The 24,510-nt window shown below is 42.0% G+C and overlaps 2 protein-coding genes across 5 annotated transcripts in view; one reads left to right on the forward strand and one right to left on the reverse strand.

The window, feature by feature from the left end:
• Nucleotides 1–16,775, forward strand: part of LOC142204026 (uncharacterized) — a 25,939-nt gene extending 9,164 nt beyond the window's left edge. For both annotated transcript variants that reach the window (XM_075275223.1, XM_075275222.1), the window contains exons 12-19: nucleotides 174–240; nucleotides 978–1,072; nucleotides 1,427–1,555; nucleotides 3,330–3,444; nucleotides 4,005–4,142; nucleotides 13,125–13,285; nucleotides 14,264–14,352; nucleotides 15,467–16,775. In XM_075275223.1, coding sequence (XP_075131324.1) covers nucleotides 174–240; nucleotides 978–1,072; nucleotides 1,427–1,555; nucleotides 3,330–3,444; nucleotides 4,005–4,142; nucleotides 13,125–13,285; nucleotides 14,264–14,352; nucleotides 15,467–15,698 — 1,026 coding nt within the window. In that variant the 3' untranslated portion in view covers nucleotides 15,699–16,775. The remainder of the gene's footprint in view (nucleotides 1–173; nucleotides 241–977; nucleotides 1,073–1,426; nucleotides 1,556–3,329; nucleotides 3,445–4,004; nucleotides 4,143–13,124; nucleotides 13,286–14,263; nucleotides 14,353–15,466) is intronic.
• A 5,306-nt stretch (nucleotides 16,776–22,081) lies between these two features.
• Nucleotides 22,082–24,510, reverse strand: part of DENND2A (DENN domain containing 2A) — a 70,578-nt gene continuing 68,149 nt past the window's right edge. For all 3 annotated transcript variants that reach the window (XM_075275209.1, XM_075275210.1, XM_075275211.1), the window contains one exon: nucleotides 22,082–24,461. In XM_075275209.1, the coding sequence (XP_075131310.1) occupies nucleotides 24,427–24,461 (35 nt within the window). In that variant the 3' untranslated portion in view covers nucleotides 22,082–24,426. The remainder of the gene's footprint in view (nucleotides 24,462–24,510) is intronic.

The raw sequence follows: 24,510 nt of genomic DNA on the forward strand, positions 1-24,510 counted from the left end.
GGCTTGGGGGACGTCAGAAGCTGCTGGTTAAAGGGGCACTGGCCCTACAGTGTGTCTTAGTTCTGTATATTGCCATTGTTCTCTGCTATCAGCCACTCATGAGGACTAGGGACACCAAATCCAAAAATGTTCCTAGTTCTGACTCAGGTTTCTTTTTGGCTTAACCCTTGCAGTTTGGAGGACAGACTAACCCCGGTCAAGTCCACCAGTCCTTCGGAGGAGTGGGCAGGAATTTGGCAGGTAAGAAGGGGCATAAAAAGTTGTAAGTTAGGGGGCGATACGGTGGCTCAGTGGTTAGTACTGCAGCCTTGCAGCGTTGGAGTCCTGGGTTTGAATCCTGCCAGGAACAACATCTGCAAGGAGTTTGTATGTTCTCCCCGTGATTGCGTGGATTTCCTCCCATTCTATGTATGTCACCTTCATGAGAACTGGTTACACGTTGGCCCACACTCCTAGTCCAGAATGTCCTATTAGGGTGTAGATTAGTGTTAGCACCACCTATTGGTCAAGGTCCAGCTATTGCGCTCACTCACATGAGGCATTTACCCCCTGATATATTAAAACGTAACATTGACGCCCAAATCCTGGATTCTTACTTATCTCTTCACAGTCAAGGCTTCGGTTCCTGAGCTCTACATTCTCGGAATAGGCCAAATTATGTAATTAAATTGTGTTTTCCTTCAGCCACCACTAGAGGGAACGTAGAGCATACTGTATACTAATCTATAGAGTGTATGCAGTAGGCTCTTCGGCTCCCTCTAGTGGTAGCTGACAGCAGTCAGAATGTTAAATTTAACTCTGTGCAGGCTATTTAGGCCTCTGTTATCAGATACCTGTAGACATGATCACTATAAAAATATTTATTATAAAAAAATAAAAAATTTGATCATAAAACGTGTTTTCTCAATCCCATGATTATCTCCTATTTAACATATTTGGCAGCACCTTTAATATTGGTACGTTCCGTTCCTCTACAGATTGTATGAGCCGCCTTGGTGTCAGACCCCTCTTCATCTCCGCTGTAGGACAGGATGATCTCTCTGATTCAGTCTTTCGTTTCTGCTCGCACATGGTGAGTCCGACACATCTAAAACAAGGAGTTCCCCTTAATCTATCTTGTCTTTTAAGATTTGTTCCCCTTTTTATGACGCATTATAGATTTTAAAGTGAATAATCCTCTTTTCTGTAACACTGCAATGTGATGTCCCTCTGTTACTCTTCCTGGAAATGTAAGAATAAACAAACAACTGGACGTTACCATTACCTTTGTCAATAGGGTGTGTTCTGACACAGTCTGACATACTCCACATAATGTTGGACTCCGTAGAGACACACCTTATTGGCAGAGAAATGGTAATACCCAGAGGTCAACATTTCCAGGCGGAGTAGCAAGGTTATTTTGAGATTTTGGCAACTTGTCTTCTAGGATATGAGCGGGGTGGCACATCTTAAGGCTCATAATACCGCCACATACTGCGCAGTCATCTCCGGCAGTGGAGAACTGAGCCTGGGACTGGGAGACATGGAAATCCACCAGCAGATAACAGAGAAACATGTAAGAATTTTTTTAGAAACCTGCGAAACAAGGATTAGACTGGGAGGCGGCACAAACCTGCCCTTTTTGTATTTGACACCGAGGAACTAAACCACACCCATTATCAAGCCACACCCTTCAATAAACCACACCCTTTGTTAAACCACACCCCTTGAGAAGCCACACCCTTCAATAAACCACACCCTTTGTTAAACCACACCCCTTGAGAAGCTACACCCTTTGATAAGCCACACCCTTTGTCAAACCACACCCCTTGACAAGCCACACCCTTCAATAAGCCACACCCTTTGTTAAAACACACCCATTGATAAGCCACACCCTTTGTTAAGCCATGTCCTTTAAGCCACACCTCTTGAAGACAGCCAAAACATGGTGGAAACCATCCAGTGGAAATCCTTTGTTTCTGTCAAGGACTGTTTTTGTCATTTTTTTTAGATAAAGTGTCTTATGCGGGTCTGTCATGTACGTATTGGGAGCCTGAATCGGACTGACCCCACTTTGCAGGTTGACAGATGACACTCCCCTCCTTTAGGGACACTGGGTATAAATCCCTTACCCAAAGTTAAAGGGGTTTTCCAGGCTTAGTAACTAATGATGTATTCTTAGGCTACGTGAACAATAGAGATCAGCGGCGGTCCGACACCCGGGTCACATATCCATGTTAGAGAGGAGTCTAGTGCTGGACTGAGGTTCCTTGGGTCCACCAGATGAAATAATTTTTGGGGCCACCAACATTAGGAAAAAGACTAGACCTTCACGATTGGGCTACTGGGTTGTTATTGTGTTAGAGCCTGGGCCCCCGGGATCTGGTGGGCCAGTCCACAAATCATAGAGGGGAACCCCATTTCCCTTAGCACTGGGGCCCCCATCAATCTAATTTGTAGATAGGTTGCATTCTTGGGACAACCCCTTCAACCAACCATCCTTCACCCCCCACCATAAAACTCTATCAGGTGCCCATTCCCCTTTTTACCCCGATCCCCCATACTCCAGCCTGTGTAGTGACCCCACAGCCTTGTCTGATCTCCAGGGCATCACTGTCAAACGTCACGTTAAGCAGATGAAAGCGAATCCATCAGATCTGTGAAGATTAGACAAAATTTGGTTGAGAGGGATATAAATAGTTCCCGACCCTCCACAATAGTCTTGTTACTAAGAAGATTTCGCTAAGTCCTCCGATGACAAGGTGAGGCTGAGGGTGATTGTTCCTCACACCGACAACATGGAAAAAGTGAGGAGAGGGATCAGGGGAGGTCAGGAGATTAAAACAGGGCTTAGCGGTATAATACAGAGGATTTGTGTTCCCTGTCAGCAGTGTATATACTCTGTGCGGGGCTATCCTCCCACCCCAGTGCCTCCATCCTAAATGTTTGTCTTAAAGGAATGAGCAGTCTAACACCTCCTTTAATTTCCTAGGTTACATTTATAGAGATTGGAAAAACATGGCTGCTTTCCTCCTGAAACAGCGCCACACCTGTGTAGAGGTTGTATGTGGTATTGCAGCTCAGTGGAACGCACATGCACACCAGACACAACCCATCATAAGTTGTTTGGAAGAAAGACACCATGTTGGTTTTGTTTTTTAAAACCTGTGCAACCCCTTTAATGAAATACTTAAAGGGGTTTTCCCATTAATGATATTTATCACCTGTCCATGGGATTGGGTATAAGTGACTGATTTCTGGGGGTCTGAGTCTGTTTTTAGAAAAATCTAATTAATAATGCCGAGATAGTGAGCACATTCTGCTTCTGTAATACTCTTACCCTCCACCAGGTGTCTCAGTTTGCGGATCGTCTCAGCAGGGCTCCACTATTGTGCATAGACGGGAATGTACCTGTGTCAACCATTCAGTATGTGTGTGAAACGGCCCGTCAGAGCGCTGTGCCAGGTCAGTGTGCCAAGATAACTGCCAGCTATTCTTGTACTATCAGGGTTAACACATTCCACCTGAAACGGTGCGAGCGGAGACTTGCTGCAAATTGCCATGTACAGTTTCCCTGAAAGTAATTACTACTTTACCTAGTCACATTATATCCATTAGGGTGTCTAGAACATGTTGTAGTTCTAATTGTTTCTTAAAGGGATAGTCCATTATGGTCAATCCCTTTATACTTCTAGGGCTCCCTGTAAATGAGCTGATAACAGGGAATCCTGTTACTAAAACATCCAGCAATCAGCTGTATTCTGTGGGGCAGCCCAGAAGCAGGTGTTCACTTCTCCTGCAGCACCCCCACAGGAGAAATGAAGCATTACACAGTTCCTATTGAAATCAATGACTAGGGTCCTCCAGAGAGAGAGAGAAGGGAAGAGAGAGGGGAGAGAGGTGCTCCTAAAGTTTCTCTCTCTTCTGCATGACAGATGGGGATCATTAAAATGGATTATTCAATATTATTTTTCTAAACCAGTCATACCCTTTAAGTGTTAAAGGAATTGTGTTATATTTTGCAGTTTGTTATGAACCTACTGACATAGACAAAGCTTCTAAACCCTTCACCTCAAACAGCTGGACAGCTCTGACCTACATCTCTCCGAACCTAAGAGAGCTCGTATCCATCAACAGGACCCTGGGATATGTAGAGGACATCGGTACGTGACACCAAGATGAGGGGAGCAGTATTATAGTAGTTATATTCTTGTATATAGCAGCAGTATTATAGTAGTTATATTCTTGTACATAGGAGCAGTATTATAGTAGTTATATTCTTGTACATAGGAGTAGTATTATAATTAGAGATGAGCGAACACTAAAATGTTCGAGGTTCGAAATTCGATTCGAACAGCCGCTCACTGTTCGAGTGTTCGAATGGGTTTCGAACCCCATTATAGTCTATGGGGAACATAAACTCGTTAAGGGGGAAACCCAAATTCGTGTCTGGAGGGTCACCAAGTCCACTATGACACCCCAGGAAATGATACCAACACCCTGGAATGACACTGGGACAGCAGGGGAAGCATGTCTGGGGGCATAAAAGTCACTTTATTTCATGGAAATCCCTGTCAGTTTGCGATTTTCGCAAGCTAACTTTTCCCCATAGAAATGCATTGGCCAGTGCTGATTGGCCAGAGTACGGAACTCGACCAATCAGCGCTGGCTCTGCTGGAGGAGGCGGAGTCTAAGATCGCTCCACACCAGTCTCCATTCAGGTCCGACCTTAGACTCCGCCTCCTCCGGCAGAGCCAGCGCTGATTGGCCGAAGGCTGGCCAATGCATTCCTATGCGAATGCACACTTAGCAGTGCTGAGTCAGTTTTGCTCAACTACACATCTGATGCACACTCGGCACTGCTACATCAGATGTAGCAATCTGATGTAGCAGAGCCGAGGGTGCACTAGAACCCCTGTGCAAACTCAGTTCACGCTAATAGAATGCATTGGCCAGCGCTGATTGGCCAATGCATTCTATTAGCCCGATGAAGTAGAGCTGAATGTGTGTGCTAAGCACACACATTCAGCACTGCTTCATCACGCCAATACAATGCATTAGCCAGTGCTGATTGGCCAGAGTACGGAATTCGGCCAATCAGCGCTGGCTCTGCTGGAGGAGGCGGAGTCTAAGGTCGGACCTGAATGGAGACTGGTGTGGAGCGATCTTAGACTCCGCCTCCTCCAGCAGAGCCAGCGCTGATTGGCCGAATTCCGTACTCTGGCCAATCAGCACTGGCTAATGCATTGTATTGGCGTGATGAAGCAGTGCTGAATGTGTGTGCTTAGCACACACATTCAGCTCTACTTCATCGGGCTAATAGAATGCATTGGCCAGCGCTGATTGGCCGAATTCCGTACTCTGGCCAATCAGTGCTGGCCAATGCATTCTATTAGCTTGATGAAGCAGAGTGTGCACAAGGGTTCAAGCGCACCCTCGGCTCTGATGTAGCAGAGCCGAGGCTGCACAAGGGTTCAAGCGCACCCTCGGCTCTGATGTAGGAGAGCCGAGGGTGCACTTGAACCCTTGTGCACCCTCAGCTCTGCTACATCAGAGCCGAGGGTGCGCTTGAACCCTTGTGCACACTCTGCTTCATCAAGCTAACAGAATGCATTGGCCAGCGCTGATTGGCCAATGCATTCTATTAGCCCGATGAAGTAGAGCTGAATGTGTGTGCTAAGCACACACATTCAGCACTGCTTCATCACGCCAATACAATGCATTAGCCAGTGCTGATTGGCCAGAGTACGGAATTCGGCCAATCAGCGCTGGCTCTGCTGGAGGAGGCGGAGTCTAAGATCGCTCCACACCAGTCTCCATTCAGGTCCGACCTTAGACTCCGCCTCCTCCGGCAGAGCCAGCGCTGATTGGCCGAAGGCTGGCCAATGCATGCCTATGCGAATGCAGAGACTTAGCAGTGCTGAGCCAGTTCTGCTCAACTACACATCTGATGCACACTCGGCACTGCTACATCAGATGTAGCAATCTGATGTAGCAGAGCCGAGGGTGCACTAGAACCCCTGTGCAAACTCAGTTCACGCTAATAGAATGCATTGGCCAGCGGGTTCTAGTGCACCCTCGGCTCTGCTACATCAGATTGCTACATCTGATGTAGCAGTGCCGAGTGTGCATCAGATGTGTAGTTGAGCAAAACTGACTCAGCACTGCTAAGTCTCTGCATTCGCATAGGAATGCATTGGCCAGCCTTCGGCCAATCAGCGCTGGCTCTGCCGGAGGAGGCGGAGTCTAAGGTCGGACCTGAATGGAGACTGGTGTGGAGCGATCTTAGACTCCGCCTCCTCCAGCAGAGCCAGCGCTGATTGGTCGAGTTCCGTACTCTGGCCAATCAGCGCTGGCCAATGCATTCTATTAGCCCGATGAAGTAGAGCTGAATGTGTGTGCTTAGCACACACATTCAGCTCTACTTCATCAGGCTAATAGAATACATTGGCCAATCAGCGCTGGCCAATGCATTCTATTAGCTTGATGAAGCAGAGTGTGCACAAGGGTTCAAGCGCACCCTCGGCTCTGATGTAGCAGAGCTGAGGGTGCACAAGGGTTCAAGTGCACCCTCGGCTCTCCTACATCAGAGCCGAGGGTGCGCTTGAACCCTTGTGCAGCCTCGGCTCTGCTACATCAGAGCCGAGGGTGCGCTTGAACCCTTGTGCACACTCTGCTTCATCAAGCTAATAGAATGCATTGGCCAGCACTGATTGGCCAGAGTACGGAATTCGGCCAATCAGCGCTGGCCAATGCATCCCTATGGGAAAAAGTTTATCTCACAAAAATCACAATTACACACCCGATAGAGCCCCAAAAAGTTATTTTTAATAACATTCCCCCCTAAATAAAGGTTATCCCTAGCTATCCCTGCCTGTACAGCTATCCCTGTCTCATAGTCACAAAGTTCACATTCTCATATGACCCGGATTTGAAATCCACTATTCGTCTAAAATGGAGGTCACCTGTTTTCGGCAGCCAATGACTTTTTCCAATTTTTTTCAATGCCCCCGATGTCGTAGTTCCTGTCCCACCTCCCCTGCGCTGTTATTGGTGCAAAAAAGGCGCCAGGGAAGGTGGGAGGGGAATCGAATTTTGGCGCACTTTACCACGTGGTGTTCGATTCGATTCGAACATGGCGAACACCCTGATATCCGATCGAACATGTGTTCGATAGAACACTGTTCGCTCATCTCTAATTATAATACTTATATTCTTGTACATAGGAGCAGTATTATAGTAGTTATATTCTTGTACATAGGAGTAGTATTATAGTAGTTATATTCTTGTACATAGGAGTAGTATTATAATACTTATATTCTTGTACATAGGAGGTAGTATTATAGTAGTTATATTCTTGTACATAGGAGGTAGTATTATAGTAGTTATATTCTTGTACATAGGAGGTAGTATTATAGAAGTTATATTCTTGTACATAGGGGGCAGTATTATATTAGTTATATTCTTGTACATAGGAGCAGTATTATAATAGTTATATTCTTGTACATAGGAGGTAGTATTATAGTAGTTATATTCTTGTACATAGGAGTAGTATTGTAATAGTTATAGTCTTGTACATAGGAGTAGTATTATAGTAGTTATATTCTTGTACATAGGAGCAGTATTATAGTAGTTATATTCTTGTACATAGGGGGCAGTAATATAGTAGTTATATTCTTGTACATAGGAGCAGTATTATAGTAGTTATATTCTTGTACATAGGGGCAGTATTATAGTAGTTATATTCTTGTACATAGGAGCAGTATTATAGTAGTTATATTCTTGTACATAGGGGGTAGTATTATAGTAGTTATATTCTTGTACATAGGAGGTAGTATTATAGTAGTTATATTCTTGTACATAGGAGGTAGTATTATAGTAGTTATATTCTTGTACATAGGAGGTAGTATTATAGTAGTTATATTCTTGTACATAGGAGGTAGTATTATAGAAGTTTTATTCTTGTACATAGAGGGCAGTATTATATTAGTTATATTCTTGTACATAGGAGCAGTATTATAATAGTTATATTCTTGTACATAGGAGGTAATATTATAGTAGTTATATTCTTGTACATAGGAGTAGTATTATAATAGTTATAGTCTTGTACATAGGAGTAGTATTATAGTAGTTATATTCTTGTACATAGGAGGTAGTATTATAGTAGTTATATTCTTGTACATAGGAGCAGTATTATAGTAGTTATATTCTTGTACATAGGGGGCAGTATTATAGTAGTTATATTCTTGTACATAGGAGCAGTATTATAGTAGTTATATTCTTGTACATAGGAGCAGTATTATAGTAGTTATATTCTTGTACATAGGAGCAGTATTATAGTAGTTATATTCTTGTACATAGGAGGTAGTATTATAGTAGTTATATTCTTGTACATAGGGGCAGTATTATAGTAGTTATATTCTTGTACATAGGAGGTAGTATTATAGTAGTTATATTCTTGTACATAGGGGCAGTATTATAGTAGTTATATTCTTGTACATAGGAGCAGTATTATAGTAGTTATATTCTTGTACATAGGGGCAGTATTATAGAAGTTATATTCTTGTACATAGGAGCAGTATTATAGTAGTTATATTCTTGTACATAGGAGGTCGTATCGTAGTAGTTATATTCTTGTACATAGGAGGTAGTATTATAGTAGTTATATTCTTGTACATAGGGGCAGTATTATAGAAGTTATATTCTTGTACATAGGAGCAGTATTATAGTAGTTATATTCTTGTGCATAGGAGCAGTATTATAGTAGTTATATTCTTGTACATAGGAGAAGTATTATAGTAGTTATATTCTTGTACTTAGGGGACAGTATTATAGTAGTTATATTCTTGTACATAGGAGGTAGTATTATAGCAGTTAAATTCTTGTACATAGGAGGTAGTATCATAGTAGTTATATTCTTGTACATAGGAGGTAGTATTATAGTAGTTATATTCTTGTACATAGGAGTAGTATTATAGTAGTTATATTCTTGTGCATAGGAATAGTATTATAGTAGTTATATTCTTGTACTTAGGGGACAGTATTATAGTAGTTATATTCTTGTACATAGGAGGTAGTATTATAGTAGTTATATTCTTGTACATAGGAACAGTATTATAGTAGTTATATTCTTGTACATAGGAGCAGTATTATAGTAGTTATATTCTTGTACATAGGGGGCAGTATTATAGTAGTTATATTCTTGTACATAGGAGCAGTATTATAGTAGTTATATTCTTGTACATAGGAGCAGTATTATAGTAGTTATATTCTTGTACATAGGAGTAGTATTATAGTAGTTATATTCTTGTACATAGGAGGTAGTATTATAGTAGTTATATTCTTGTACATAGGAGCAGTATTATAGTAGTTATATTCTTGTACATAGGAGGTAGTATTATAGTAGTTATATTCTTGTACATAGGGGGCAGTATTATAGTAGTTATATTCTTGTACATAGGAGTAGTATTATAGTAGTTATATTCTTGTACATAGGAGGTAGTATTATAGTAGTTATATTCTTGTACATAGGGGGCAGTATTATAGTAGTTATATTCTTTTACATAGGGGGCAGTATTATAATAGTTATATTCTTTTACATAGGAGGTAGTATTATAGTAGTTATATTCTTGTACATAGGAGCAGTATTATAGTAGTTATATTCTTGTACATATGGGGCAGTATTATAGAAGTTATATTCTTGTACATAGGAGCAGTATTATAGTAGTTATATTCTTGTACATAGGAGTAGTATTATAGTAGTTATATTCTTGTACATAGGAGTAGTATTATAGTAGTTATATTCTTATACATAGGAGTAGTATTATAGTAGTTATATTCTTATACATAGGAGTAGTATTATTATAGGAGTTATATTCTTCTACATAGGAGCAGTATTATAGTAGTTATATTCTTGTACATAGGTGCAGTATTATAGTAGTTATATTCTTGTACATAGGGGCAGTATTATAGAAGTTATATTCTTGTACATAGGAGCAGTATTATAGTAGTTATATTCTTGTACATAGGAGGTAGTATTATAGTAGTTATATTCTTGTACATAGGGGCAGTATTATAGAAGTTATATTCTTGTACATAGGAGCAGTATTATAGTAGTTATATTCTTGTACATAGGAGAAGTATTATAGTAGTTATATTCTTGTACTTAGGGGACAGTATTATAGTAGTTATATTCTTGTACATAGGAGGTAGTATTATAGCAGTTAAATTCTTGTACATAGGAGGTAGTATCATAGTAGTTATATTCTTGTACATAGGAGGTAGTATTATAGTAGTTATATTCTTGTACATAGGAGTAGTATTATAGTAGTTATATTCTTGTGCATAGGAATAGTATTATAGTAGTTATATTCTTGTACTTAGGGGACAGTATTATAGTAGTTATATTCTTGTACATAGGAGGTAGTATTATAGTAGTTATATTCTTGTACATAGGAGCTGTATTATAGTAGTTATATTCTTGTACATAGGGGCAGTATTATAGTAGTTATATTCTTGTACATAGGAGGTAGTATTATAGTAGTTATATTCTTGTACATAGGAGCAGTATTATAGTAGTTATATTCTTGTACATAGGAGCAGTATTATAGTAGTTATATTCTTGTACATAGGAGTAGTATTATAGTAGTTATATTCTTGTACATAGGAGGTAGTATTATAGTAGTTATATTCTTGTACATAGGAGCAATATTATAGTAGTTATATTCTTGTACATAGGAGGTAGTATTATAGTAGTTATATTCTTGTACATAAGGGGCAGTATTATAGTAGTTATATTCTTGTACATAGGAGTAGTATTATAGTAGTTATATTCTTGTACATAGGAGGTAGTATTATAGTAGTTATATTCTTGTACATAGGGGGCAGTATTATAGTAGTTATATTCTTTTACATAGGGGGCAGTATTATAATAGTTATATTCTTTTACATAGGAGGTAGTATTATAGTAGTTATATTCTTGTACATAGGAGCAGTATTATAGTAGTTATATTCTTGTACATATGGGGCAGTATTATAGAAGTTATATTCTTGTACATAGGAGCAGTATTATAGTAGTTATATTCTTGTACATAGGAGTAGTATTATAGTAGTTATATTCTTATACATAGGAGTAGTATTATAGTAGTTATATTCTTATACATAGGAGTAGTATTATTATAGGAGTTATATTCTTCTACATAGGAGCAGTATTATAGTAGTTATATTCTTGTACATAGGTGCAGTATTATAGTAGTTATATTCTTGTACATAGGGGCGTATTATAGAAGTTATATTCTTGTACATAGGAGCAGTATTATAGTAGTTATATTCTTGTACATAGGAGGTAGTATTATAGTAGTTATATTCTTGTACATAGGGGCAGTATTATAGAAGTTATATTCTTGTACATAGGAGCAGTATTATAGTAGTTATATTCTTGTACATAGGAGCAGTATTATAGTAGTTATATTCTTGTACATAGGAGGTAGTATTATAGTAGTTATATTCTTGTACATAGGGGCAGTATTATAGAAGTTATATTCTTGTACATAGGAGCAGTATTATAGTAGTTATATTCTTGTACATAGGAGAAGTATTATAGTAGTTATATTCTTGTACTTAGGGGACAGTATTATAGTAGTTATATTCTTGTACATAGGAGGTAGTATTATAGCAGTTAAATTCTTGTACATAGGAGGTAGTATCATAGTAGTTATATTCTTGTACATAGGAGGTAGTATTATAGTAGTTATATTCTTGTACATAGGAGTAGTATTATAGTAGTTATATTCTTGTGCATAGGAATAGTATTATAGTAGTTATATTCTTGTACTTAGGGGACAGTATTATAGTAGTTATATTCTTGTACATAGGAGGTAGTATTATAGTAGTTATATTCTTGTACATAGGAGCTGTATTATAGTAGTTATATTCTTGTACATAGGGGGCAGTATTATAGTAGTTATATTCTTGTACATAGGAGCAGTATTATAGTAGTTATATTCTTGTACATAGGAGCAGTATTATAGTAGTTATATTCTTGTACATAGGAGGTAGTATTATAGTAGTTATATTCTTGTACATAGGGGGCAGTATTATAGTAGTTATATTCTTGTACATAGGAGTAGTATTATAGTAGTTATATTCTTGTACATAGGAGGTAGTATTATAGTAGTTATATTCTTGTACATAGGGGGCAGTATTATAGTAGTTATATTCTTTTACATAGGGGGCAGTATTATAATAGTTATATTCTTTTACATAGGAGGTAGTATTATAGTAGTTATATTCTTGTACATAGGAGTAGTATTATAGTAGTTATATTCTTGTACATAGGAGGTAGTATTATAGTAGTTATATTCTTGTACATATGGGGCAGTATTATAGAAGTTATATTCTTGTACATAGGAGCAGTATTATAGTAGTTATATTCTTGTACATAGGAGTAGTATTATTATAGGAGTTATATTCTTCTACATAGGAGCAGTATTATAGTAGTTATATTCTTATACATAGGAGTAGTATTATTATAGGAGTTATATTCTTCTACATAGGAGCAGTATTATAGTAGTTATATTCTTGTACATAGGTGCAGTATTATAGTAGTCATATTCTTGTGTATAGCTGGCATTGTTATAGTACATTTATTTTTGGTATTCATCATGTATTACATGGTCACCCATTTATGTGAATGTGCACGGTGCGATTCCACACATCTCCTATAGAGGCCGCTGCCTATATGACATTCACTCACTGTAACTCTATAGGCCATATGTGAGAAGTGTCATGGCCTCTTGTATCACTAGTCACTCAATGTCTGTGACCTTTCTAGGAGAACCTGAGTAGATACATCATTCCTCCACTTCACAAAAGAAGACGTCTCGGTGAAGTATCTCTAGATTTACATCCATAGTCATCAGACTGACGGATCACGTCAGGTTCTCAAGGACAATAAGACACATTTTCCAGAAGTCTAATGTTGACCTTTTAGATGATTGACAGGCGTAAAGCTAAATTCTCAGCGTCTGTCATCACGTCTTCATCAATGAATACAAGTGTAGTAACATGTGAGGGGGGGGGGGGTTGTCCTCCTCACCTATCACGTATGAAGACTTTTTTTCCATGACACACGTCTCTTCCCTCAGATATTCCGTGTAAATTAGAAGACATAGTAGATACGGCCATCGGCCTCTCGCTGCCTCTACTGGAGAACATACACTGCGTCATAGTCACTCTGGGGGCCCACGGCATACTATTGTGTGGCCACAGGCGTGACCGAACAGTCTCTCTTCGTGCTAAAGACAAGGTATGGAATATCCACGAATGACACGGATCAGTTATATGGATTTGAGGCACATTCGATATTCTTAGGTCTAGATGTAGTGACCACAACCCATTGGTCTGAAGTTGTTCTTCAGGAAATAAATAGGACACTAGGGGGGGGAATTTGTGGCTGATTTTTAGACAGATTCAATGTCAAAATGATCACCTAATTCCACTGTGTGAACAAAACCTAAAAGGTATCTCTATCCATAGGGTAGGATATGGCTTGACAGTGAGGGGCCGACCCCTGTGACCCCACCATTCATGACTACAAAGGGTCCTATTCTCATCTGAATGTAGTGGCAGGTGTCATTATATTTTTGCCTACCTGAGATCAATATATATCTGGTTATCCCATATGTGACTTACCGTCCCAGTCATGCAAGGAATGGGACCCCAGTTCCCTTGAACCTCCCCTTGGGTCACCCCCTGCTAAAGCAAAACTGAAATCCCTGTGTCATGCTCAATCCCATCGGACACAACACAGTCAGATGTAGTTCTTTGTGACCTATGTTGATTAGGTCTCCAGACCTACCTATTCACATGTCAGAATCTTCCATTACCCTGTAGTTCCCAATTCTTTGCCTACGGGCTCGCTGTAAATGTTCAGATACCTTCTAAGTCACCAAAAAAATCTAGGTGGTGTAAAACAGTAAATAAACAGGGAGGAGGGATATGCAGCTGCAGTGCTCCTGAGATTCTATGCTGTGAGAGGGGAGGAGGAGCCATTGTGTAAAGACACCTGACTGGCTGAGGACACCAGTATCACAACAGGGAGAGCCCTGCTATGAAGGAGGAAAGAAAATAACCTAAAATCTGCCTGTTATGTGTAATATTCGTGGTGCTCTACATCTTTTATTCACCTTCATCATTTCTTCTTATGCTTCGAGTAAATTGTCTTCCCATTGCTGCAGAATCGAGATACACGTTGTAATGATTTGCTTCTTCTGATTTGTTTTAGGTATCCAGAGATGATCTGTGTGCCGCCCATTATCCAGCTGCTCCTATTCCCCCTGAGGAAATCATCAACGTATCTGGAGCAGGCGACAGGTCTGTTATACTAAGCTATGGGGTCAGATACTTTGGCTTCTCCGTTTCGATTCTCACAATCCATGAACTTTCAACAAAATGTTAAAGGGAGTCTTTCAGCACAAAATTGAGATATAACCTAATCCCAGTACCTTGTAGGGCTAAAGGACCGCAGCTCCATTCTTGTAAAAATGGTCCTTTTATCCCTATGCAAATGAGCAGAATAGGGCTTTAAGGGCGTGGCTTTCCATCAATGGGCTCCACTATCTGCTGCTGCTAACTGCTTCTCAGCTCCGCCCACTAACTGATGTTACCCTGCCCCCATTTGAAGCCATCTTCCTTCAGTTTTGGTTGCAGGGTGTCTTCATCAGTCATGCACAGTATAGCTAGTGGGCGGAGCTGAGCAGCAGCAGATAGTGAAGCCCATCAATGGAAAGCCACGCCCCCAAAGTACTTTTCTTCTTATAAAAAGACGATTTTTACAAGAATTGAAAAGCCTGAATAAGAAATACACCACGGTACATACATCTGTGCCAACAGCTCCACATCGTACTGGGATTTGGTTATATCTCAATTTTGTGCTGACAGATTCCCTTAAAAAATACAAAAATAATGAAACCTGTTAAACCTAGAAAGACTTCTTCAATATGTGTCCCCTCCTCCTTCTCATAAACCTCTGTCTGGCTGCAGCAGGAGCCTCTCCCCACTGCTCTATTTGTAATAGGAAAGCAGGAATTCTAAGCCACACCCTCTTAAAGGGAGTCTGTCAACAGACCCTAGTATATAACCCCAGCCCCGCACATAGCTAACGTAGAGTCATCTGAATCAAACAGTGCCTCCATTGCCGAAATATCGCTGTTTTTAACAATATGCAAATGAGATATTCAACCAATGGCAACGCCCTGCATGGCAACAAAAACAGCAATATCTCAGCAATGGAGGCAGCACTCACAAGGGGAAAACACTGTTTGATTCAGGGGACTCTATCTTATCTATCTGCAGGGCTGGGGTGATATATTAAATTTGACTGGAGTATCCCTTTAACTTCTGTATCTGTAAGATATCCAAAGTCAGCGATCTTCTGCTCTATACTTCTATGAACAAGCAGGTAACCTTTCTTCTTCCTTCCTCGTAGCCTCATGGCTGGTCTTCTTACGGGGGTACTTGCCGAATATGACACAGACACCTGTGTTAGAATGGGTCTCCTGGCCGCCCGCCTGTCCCTCCGATCCCGAGGACCCATCTCTCAGCTCATCTCACCCATCAGTGTCAGCTTACAGCAGGTGGTGGAGGAGAAGTGGCCTACCCCCCGAGTGTGGAGCATCTCACCATCTAATGGGAAGACCTTCCTCAGGACCAGACACTAGGAGAAGACATTGTGTCCTGGAGCCGCTAACACTGGAATTATCAGCAATATTAAAGGGGTATTCTGGGATTTTCATGACCTATCCTATTGGCCCATCACCCAGGATCCCCTAGGTCAGCTGCTCTAGGTGAGCGCCGCTTCTGATTTTACCGACCAGTGCCGTTATGTTCTTCGGCCATATAGCCAGTTTGCAGCTCAGTCTCATTCAAGTCAATGAGGCTGAGCTGCAATACCAAGCATGGCCACTATACAATGTACGGCGCTGTGATTGGTAAGCAGTGGATCGGCTGCAGCAATCACCTGAATACTTGAAAATGCTGATCTATGGGGGGTCCCAGGTTTTGGCCCATCATCGGTCACATGTTGATTGGTCATCAAAATTTACAATCCCTTTAAGAGTAATTACTTCATAATGAAAAGTTTTGCACCATTTTCTAGGTGTCTGTGACAGCAAGCAGGGACCTAGAAAATGGTGCATAATGAAACCTTGAAAAGCGCCACTCGACTTCATTGGTCAGGTGCGGTATTGCAGCGTAACTTCATTGAATATAGACAACCTGCAATACCGGACACAACCCGTGAAGAGGTGTGGCGCTGTACCTGGATTAAAAGTCAGATCCATTTTATTATCTCCTGTTCTAAAAACATTCTAAAAAATTCTAAAAATTCTAAAAAATTCTAAAAACATGGCAGCCATCTGTCAGAGACAGCGCCACACCTGTCCATGGGTTGTGTCTGGTACTGCAGCTCTATTATAGAGTATAAGATTGCACTGCAGTACCACATACAACCTGAGCAAAGGTATGGCACTGTTGTTATTTTTTAGTAAACCAACCATATTTCACTAATTCTGTACATCTCGGAACGTTCGCTGTCATCACTTGTCCACCAGGTGGTGCCACATCTATGTTTTGGGACGTTGTGAATTTTCACGGTTCGCACCCGCTGACCGTTGCTCCCTCTTTCGTCTAGTCCCTGACTATCAGTCATCTCCTAGATAATGTGAATTGTATTATTTTTTTCTACGAAACACAAAATTCTTAAAAAATGTAAATTTATAAAATCTATATAATGTGAACTGCCGAGCTGAAGGTTTGTCGCATTGTGTCAGTTACAGTCAATATTATAATATGAGACGAGTATATAGACCAGGTGGCCTAGGGGGTCTGACCCCCGGGACCCCCTCCATTCGAAGGATGAACAGTCTGCAGTATACGACCCAGTGCTCTCCATGTGTGCACTGTGATCATGGGGTCCCCAAACAAGTTTGCCTCCTCTACTCAATGTGGACCTGCAACAGGCCCAATAGGCCCGACCCTTGTAATGGAGGAGAATGAACCAGGTCTATCTAGATATATCGGTCAGCCATAACAATAAAACCATCTGACTAAAATTCTGTAGGCCTCACTCGTGCCACCAAAACATCTCTGGCCTGTCGAGGCCTGGACCAGACAAGATGTCTGAAGGTTTCCAGCCTTACCATTGTCACAAATTTGGATTGGACCAAATGAACTAACCTTCACCCCCTCAGTGAATCTTGTGTTTGCCCAAGGCTCTGTGGCCCGTTCAGCAGTTGCCCATCCTTGGACCACTTTTGGCATGGACTAACCACTATGGGGACATCCCTAAAATCTGAGATTTTGGAGATCCTCTACCCATGACAATTTGCTCCTCTTACGCTTGCCCATTTTTCCCGCTTCCAACACATCTACTTCAAGAACCGACAGGAACCATCGTTCTTACATCAATATTATTCACTTCACCTTTGGTGGTTTTAATGTTATGGCTTATATAAATCAGTCATGTGGTAAAGGGGAGGGGGGTGCATTTTGTTATCATGGCGCCCCATCGTCTTGTGCCCACCCCAAAGCATCCAGTTATGGACCCCCTGGACCACGGACACGACCTCCCATCATAAGTAGTGTCTACACTCTCGAGGATCTTCTCGTTCCACCAAGGAACAGGAATCTCTGTTCGATTCTTAAGTTTGTGCCCCCTATGATGTGCGGACGTAGGAATTCAAGGCATGAAAATTTACCAGCAACCGTTTCCAGTACAAATAAAGTGATTTTAGCCGATAATCGCCCCCCGCCCCCCTGACCTCATCACATTGTTACCAGACCTCAGATGTTACCTTCATAGGTGGGGACAACCTCCGTCATCTCTTCTCGTATAGACGTATTGGGGGGAAAAAAAACAAGTCCTGGAATGTACAGATTTTTTGGAAAGTTGATGTCACCACAGGAGAAATGTGGTGTGTCACAGGTGAGGAGGGCAGGGCAGGGAATCCTGACTTATTTAAGGGTTCAGCATCTTCACGAGAGACACCGTAAGACATCTTGAGAGATTCCTGGGAGAAGACCAAGCTGGTGTGATGAATTTCATATCTTGTATACTGCTTGCCATCTTGGTGGTTGGATCCATGGTCTACGGGAACACTTATGGAACCTTAAGGAGGAGTCGACCCATGGCAATTAAGAGGATCAGACATGGTCCTGAGATGGGTCTAGATGGTGGGCCCTTGTTGTTGGTCAGGAAGAGGTCTACGTCCAATGGGAACATGCTGGACGAGAACTTTGCTGTCTCTGGTAGAAGGAGACGTCAAGCTTTCCATGATCTGTCTGGAGATCCCACCTTCATGTTTTACCACACAAGCGAACATGGGACATTCAACCAGGACACGGTAAGAACTGGCTTTGTTGTCTTAGTTGGCCCTCAGTTGCTCCGCCTTCTTCAGTGGGTGACAATGTTGGATCTCTACACAATCCTGGAGGTCCACCAATGTCACCCACACTGAGGAGAAGGGCGAGTGGTGCATATTTGTACACCTAGCCACCAGAGAGGGTAACGTTAGATCCAAGGTCAAGACAAGGGTTCGGCAGGACAGGCAGTTGACTAGGGTGCAGCTAGTACCCCCTCTGGGACTGCTGGTAAGGAGGATGGTAAGTGAGCAAGAAGAGGGGGTGGGTGTATAGCTTTGCTCACAAATTAGGGCACTGTATATGGAGGTCTCTGTATATGGGGGTACTCTGCATGAACACTGCGACTGATGAACTATGTAAAGAGGAATTCTCTGGCTGAGGCACTGTATATAGGGGTACCACTAACTGACCCTTTGTATACTCTAGTTTGGGCACTGTATATAGGGGCACCACTAACTGACCCTTGGTATACTCTAGTTTGGGCACTGTATATAGGGGTACCACTAACTGACCCTTGGTATACTCTAGTTTGGGCACTGTATATAGGGGTACCACTAACTGACCCATGGTATACTCTAGTTTGGGCACTGTATATAGGGGTACCACTAACTGACCCATGGTATACTCTAGTTTGGACACTGTATATAGGGGTACCACTAACTGACCCATGGTATACTCTAGTTTGGGCACTGTATATAGGGGTACCACTAACTGACCCATGGTATACTCTAGTTTGGGCACTGTATATAGGGGTACCACTAACTGACCCATGGTATACTCTAGTTTGGGCACTGTATATAGGGGTACCACTAACTGACCCATGGTATACTCTAGTTTGGGCACTGTATATAGGGGTACCACTAACTGACCCATGGTATACTCTAGTTTGGGCACTGTATATAGGGGCACTACTAACTGACCCTTGGTATACATGAGCACTGTATATGGGGCCATTGTGGCCAAAGAAATGGATATAGGGTGATTCTATGGTTGTGGCACTGAATATGAAGCCAATACTAATTGGGTCTGTGTATATGGGGTACTCTAGCTGGTCTCCATATATAGGGGCACTGTTGTCGAGGAATTAGGTACACAGGAATTATGTCTCTGTGACACTTTGGGTAACATGCCCAATAGCCAACATGACCCACGGATGGAGCACTGTGGCTAAGGAACTGGGTATGAGGAACTCTGTAGCGTAGTATATGGGGCACGTATTGACTAGGTCTCAGTATATGGTAGTATTCTAGCTGAGGCACTGTTCATGGCGGCACCAATGACTAGGCCACGTGCTTTACATTTGCCTGGAGTAATTCTTTATATCCCTGCCTGGGTCTACAAAACCGAAGCAATAAGGAGTGTCAATTATGACATCACTTCTCAACAAGTCTACTAGATGACATCACTAATGTTTCCAAATACATTGTATAATATCTAACACAGCGCCCCCAGTGGCCACATCATGGTACTTCCCGTCCCTGTATGATGATTCTTTTTTCTTATTTGTAGTATTCCTGTGATGACATCATGTCTCGCCCCTGTAAGAGACCTTCCGACTGTTATGGCTGCCTTGGCTTATTCACATGTCTGTTGCCCCAGGGCCGGTGTGATTTTAAGAGCGTCGCCAAACAAACTGGTAAGTACTTGTGTCGCTATAGGGACCAATATGACAGAGATTCTTGGATACAGAGCTCCAAATCTCCTGTGTAGAGTGAACACATAACTTTCATACTGCCTGCTGCCACCACTAGAAGGAGCTGTATACAGTTCATACAGTGAGCTCCCCCTAGTGGTGACCACTATACAGATAAGATGGCGCTGATATGTGCAGAGTAAAATTGCGATTTCCTTCACACCCCCTTTGTTTTCTTTGACAGGTATTTTCTACCAAAGTTTGCAGCAAGATGAGGCGTCTCATTAAGGATTTATCACAAAGGCTTCTGGGAGGTGCAAAATAAAAACCGCCGTCGCCCGACGTCTAAGGCCGCAGAATGGAGATGATGTATATTTATTCGTATGTAATGTGGAATATTAATGTATTTAATGGAGGTTTTATTACTGTAAATAAATGATGTCCTAGTTATGTTATATTGTCAGGGGTGTAGCTGTGGGGGCCACATAGGAAGATACCGGTATTATGAAAGGGTACGTGATATTTGGGGCCTGGTTGTGAGGGGAATATGCAAGATTTTCCAGAGGGGGAGGTTCACAGTGGGGCAATATGGTGGGAATGGGGGGCCCAATCGTGGAGAGGCATATTGCAGGGGGTTCCCCTCATACATATAAAGTATTATATTGTCCCCTACATGTCCCCACATTGTATAGTGCCACCCTGGTCTCACATAGTATAATACTCCAGGTCCCATATAGTATAATGCCCCCCAGATCTCATTTAGTATAGTGCCCCCAGGTTCGACATAGTATAATGACCCCCTGGTCTCACATAGTATAATGCCCCCCCCCCCCAGGTTACACATAGTATAATACTCCAGATCTCACATAGTATAATGCCGCCCAGGACCCATATAGTATAATACTCCAGGTCCCATATAGTATAATGACCCCCAGATCTCACATAGTATAGTGCCCCCTGGTCTCACATAGTATAATGGCGCCCAGGTCCCACATAGTATAATACTCCAGGTCCCATATAGTATGACCCCCTGGTCTCACATAGTATAATACTCCAGATCTCACATAGTATAAGGACCCCCTGGTCTCACATAGTATAATACTCCAGCTCTCACATAGTATAAGGACCCCCTGGTCTCACATAGTATAATACTCCAGGTCCCATATAGTATGACCCCCTGGTCTCACATAGTATAATACTCCAGATCTCACATAGTATAAGGACCCCCTGGTCTCACATAGTATAATACTCCAGGTCCCATATAGTATAATGACCCCCAGATCTCACATAGTATAGTGCCCCCTGGTCTCACATAGTATAATGGCGCCCAGGTCCCACATAGTATAATACTCCAGGTCCCATATAGTATGACCCCCTGGTCTCACATAGTATAATACTCCAGATCTCACATAGTATAAGGACCCCCTGGTCTCACATAGTATAATACTCCAGGTCCCATATAGTATAATGACCGCCTGGTCTCATGGTATAATGACCCCCAGGTTACACATAGTATAATGACCCCCTGGTCTCACATAGTATAGCACCCTCCTGTTCCACTTAGTATAATCCCCCCCCATAGTATAATGCCCCACCCCCATCCCACTTAGTATAATGCCCCCATTTCAGTATAGTCTACAGACTAAAGTGCACAAAAGGAGCAGGGAGTCCTTGGAGCAGGAAGTTCTGAGAATCCTTCCTACCGCTCTCCCTCAGGCCCCGCTGCAACCGTTGGGGCACTTCTATCTACCTGGACTGTGGACCCGCACACGTGACCATGTCATTCACCGACATGTGTACGGGCCCATAGAAGTGAATGGGTCCGTGTGCTATCCGGGAAAAACCCAGATAAGAACACTGACCAGTCATAGGTAGTCTGCGAGGGGTGTCAGGGGTACAGGACAGTAAAATGTGACCCCTGCGGAGTCTGAGAGATGTCACAGAGGACAGGGCACATGGAAAAGTCACTGATTATTAGCACATGGGCAAAAGAAATAAAAATAAACAAAAAAATTCAAAATTGGTTGAAAGAACCAAAAACAGATAAAATAATTAAGAAATATTTATTTCTAAAATAAGAAATCAAAAAACAAAACAAAAACAAAATCAGAACAAATAAGAAATCTCAATATAAACCACAGGCTCAATTATTGGAATTTATAGATTTATAGAATTATACATTTGTGCACAGCCGGCCCCGCAGAGGGCGCTGTCTAGCTTTGTCTAACTGGATCACAGGCTTGAGATTAGTGGTTTCAGTATACCGCCGGCCCTCCGACTCCTCAGGATCAGCCTCTGCCCTCCAGTCCACGACTTGTAGAAGTTCATAAGAACAGACTTTTTCCATCTTTGGTATGGGCCCAGGCAGCGCCCAGGGCAGGAAGTATTGAGGCTGCCAGTGGGCAGGCAGTACATCCCCTATACCCGTCCCCCTTAATGCCAAACATTCATGTACCAGATGTAAGAGTCCGACAGCTTCTTCATCTACCACGTACGGCGAGACGACACATGTGGTCACAATCACTGGCAGCTGCTGGTGTCAGGTCTCCAGATATTACACACAATTCACACTGGAAACAAAAACTTTCAAGGAAAAAAAAAAAAATTCACAAAAAGTTCACGTGGAGTTTTTGGTAAGCTCAAAGTTCCCACCATGCGGGAAACCTCCATAGTCTACATAGGTGAGGTCAGGAATGTCATGCAAGCCAGCAGGGGAGAGGACATGACACAGTGACAAACTGAGCGCTTACACTGTTCTGGCTCTTTAAAGGGTTAATAAAGGGGGGGGGGCACTTTGGACAATGATTTTTGTTAGAAGGGTCCTCCCATGAGAAGCTGATCATGGGTTATCCCGGTAATCGACTGCAAGGAAGCTGGAAGCGAGTGTTCAGTTTCCCTGCAGTGTCCCCGCAGGAGGAATGAAGTATTACAAGATGATTATGGAAACTAATGGGTTGTCTATGTAATGCACAGAGGTGTCGGGTCCTCCAGAGAGGCGCCCTTTGTAGCCGCACTCTATTCTGGGTAGAGCGCATATGTAAAGTTTTTCTAAACCTGACGACCAACAGTAGTCACGACTCCGCCCCTCTCTGACGATTGCTGCAACAGAACAATAACAGATCATTTCATTTAAGGCACACTCACATTTTTTGGTTACAGTCTTGACTACAAACATTATCACTATGGTGCATGAGGCCCCAGCCCAGTCTATTCTTAAAGGGGATGTCCATTTTTAGTGATTCCACTCACATGATCAAAGGCACATTACCTGGCCTCCATTAGAGCCATTCAGGATCAATTTAAAGGAGACCACACACTTTATTTTCACAGAAGCAGACGGCAGGGGCCACCCCTTTTAAACTCCACCCATTATTGTATTAGGCCACTCCCATTTTCCTATTACTGTGCAAAGTAGGCATCTATAGACACTGGGTAGAGATCGGGAGGGGGGTTCAAGACATTTGGTATGACCCAATCAGATAATCCAACTATTTTTAATCCAGAAATGCCAGATTATCGGCCCAAATTAACCCTCGGGCCCAATCCCATGAATATTTACCCCCAAATTTCCTGCTTCAGATGATTCAGATTATTAAATATACAATCCACATTCTAGTTCATTCTCCCCTTCAAACAAAAACATAAAAAACAAAAATTTTCACAAATTCAGCACAAATTATAGCTGTTACCATAACAGTACCACAGACATCAGACGTCGGGAGACGCCATGGACCACGGGCAGAACGAAAGAGGGGAGGTGCATTGTTATTCATCACAGTTAAAGTTGTCAGAAGGCGCCACACGTTGTCAGGATGGGGACACCACACTCAGCGGCCCAGCAGGGATTAGTGGGGTCGGTTAGAGCAAACGTCTCTAGGTCTCATGACCATAAGTCTACGCGCACATCCTGTTAGTCCTGACGGTCGCCGTCCCATCGGCCACACTGCCGAAACACAGATTGCTTGGACAGTTAAATATCCCCAATGTTTCGAGGTGATAAAATCAGTAAAATCTTCTACGGATTTTTTTTAATCCTAATATAAATAAAAGCAAAAAGTTCTCTGTAAAAAAAAAAAAAAAAAATTTTTTTTTTTTTTAAAAAAAAAATCAACGATTGTGAGGATGATGATGATGATGCGGTGTCGATGATGAGCTTATCCAAGATCTGTCCAGTGCATGATACAGAGGAGAGACCACCCAACCGTCCCCTTATAAGTCTCCATGGGGGAGGGGGGCTCTTCACGGCGAGGGAAAGAATTCTGTGTCGGCTCCAACTTCCTGCTTCTCTTCAGTAAACAGTGACAGGAGGGACAAATCCATAATCCACGGCTACCAGAGAGGAAGACAACTGGTTAATAAGTTAAACACGTCCATCGAGTCGTCTGATCCTCCGTCTACTGCTTCTTGTGTAAAAAACGCATTTTACTTCCTGCAGAAGATACAAAAAATTATTTATGCCATTATATAACTTATCTGTA

This window comes from Leptodactylus fuscus, chromosome 5, assembly GCF_031893055.1.
Source record: "Leptodactylus fuscus isolate aLepFus1 chromosome 5, aLepFus1.hap2, whole genome shotgun sequence".
In the NCBI taxonomy this organism is placed as follows: domain Eukaryota; kingdom Metazoa; phylum Chordata; class Amphibia; order Anura; family Leptodactylidae; genus Leptodactylus; species Leptodactylus fuscus.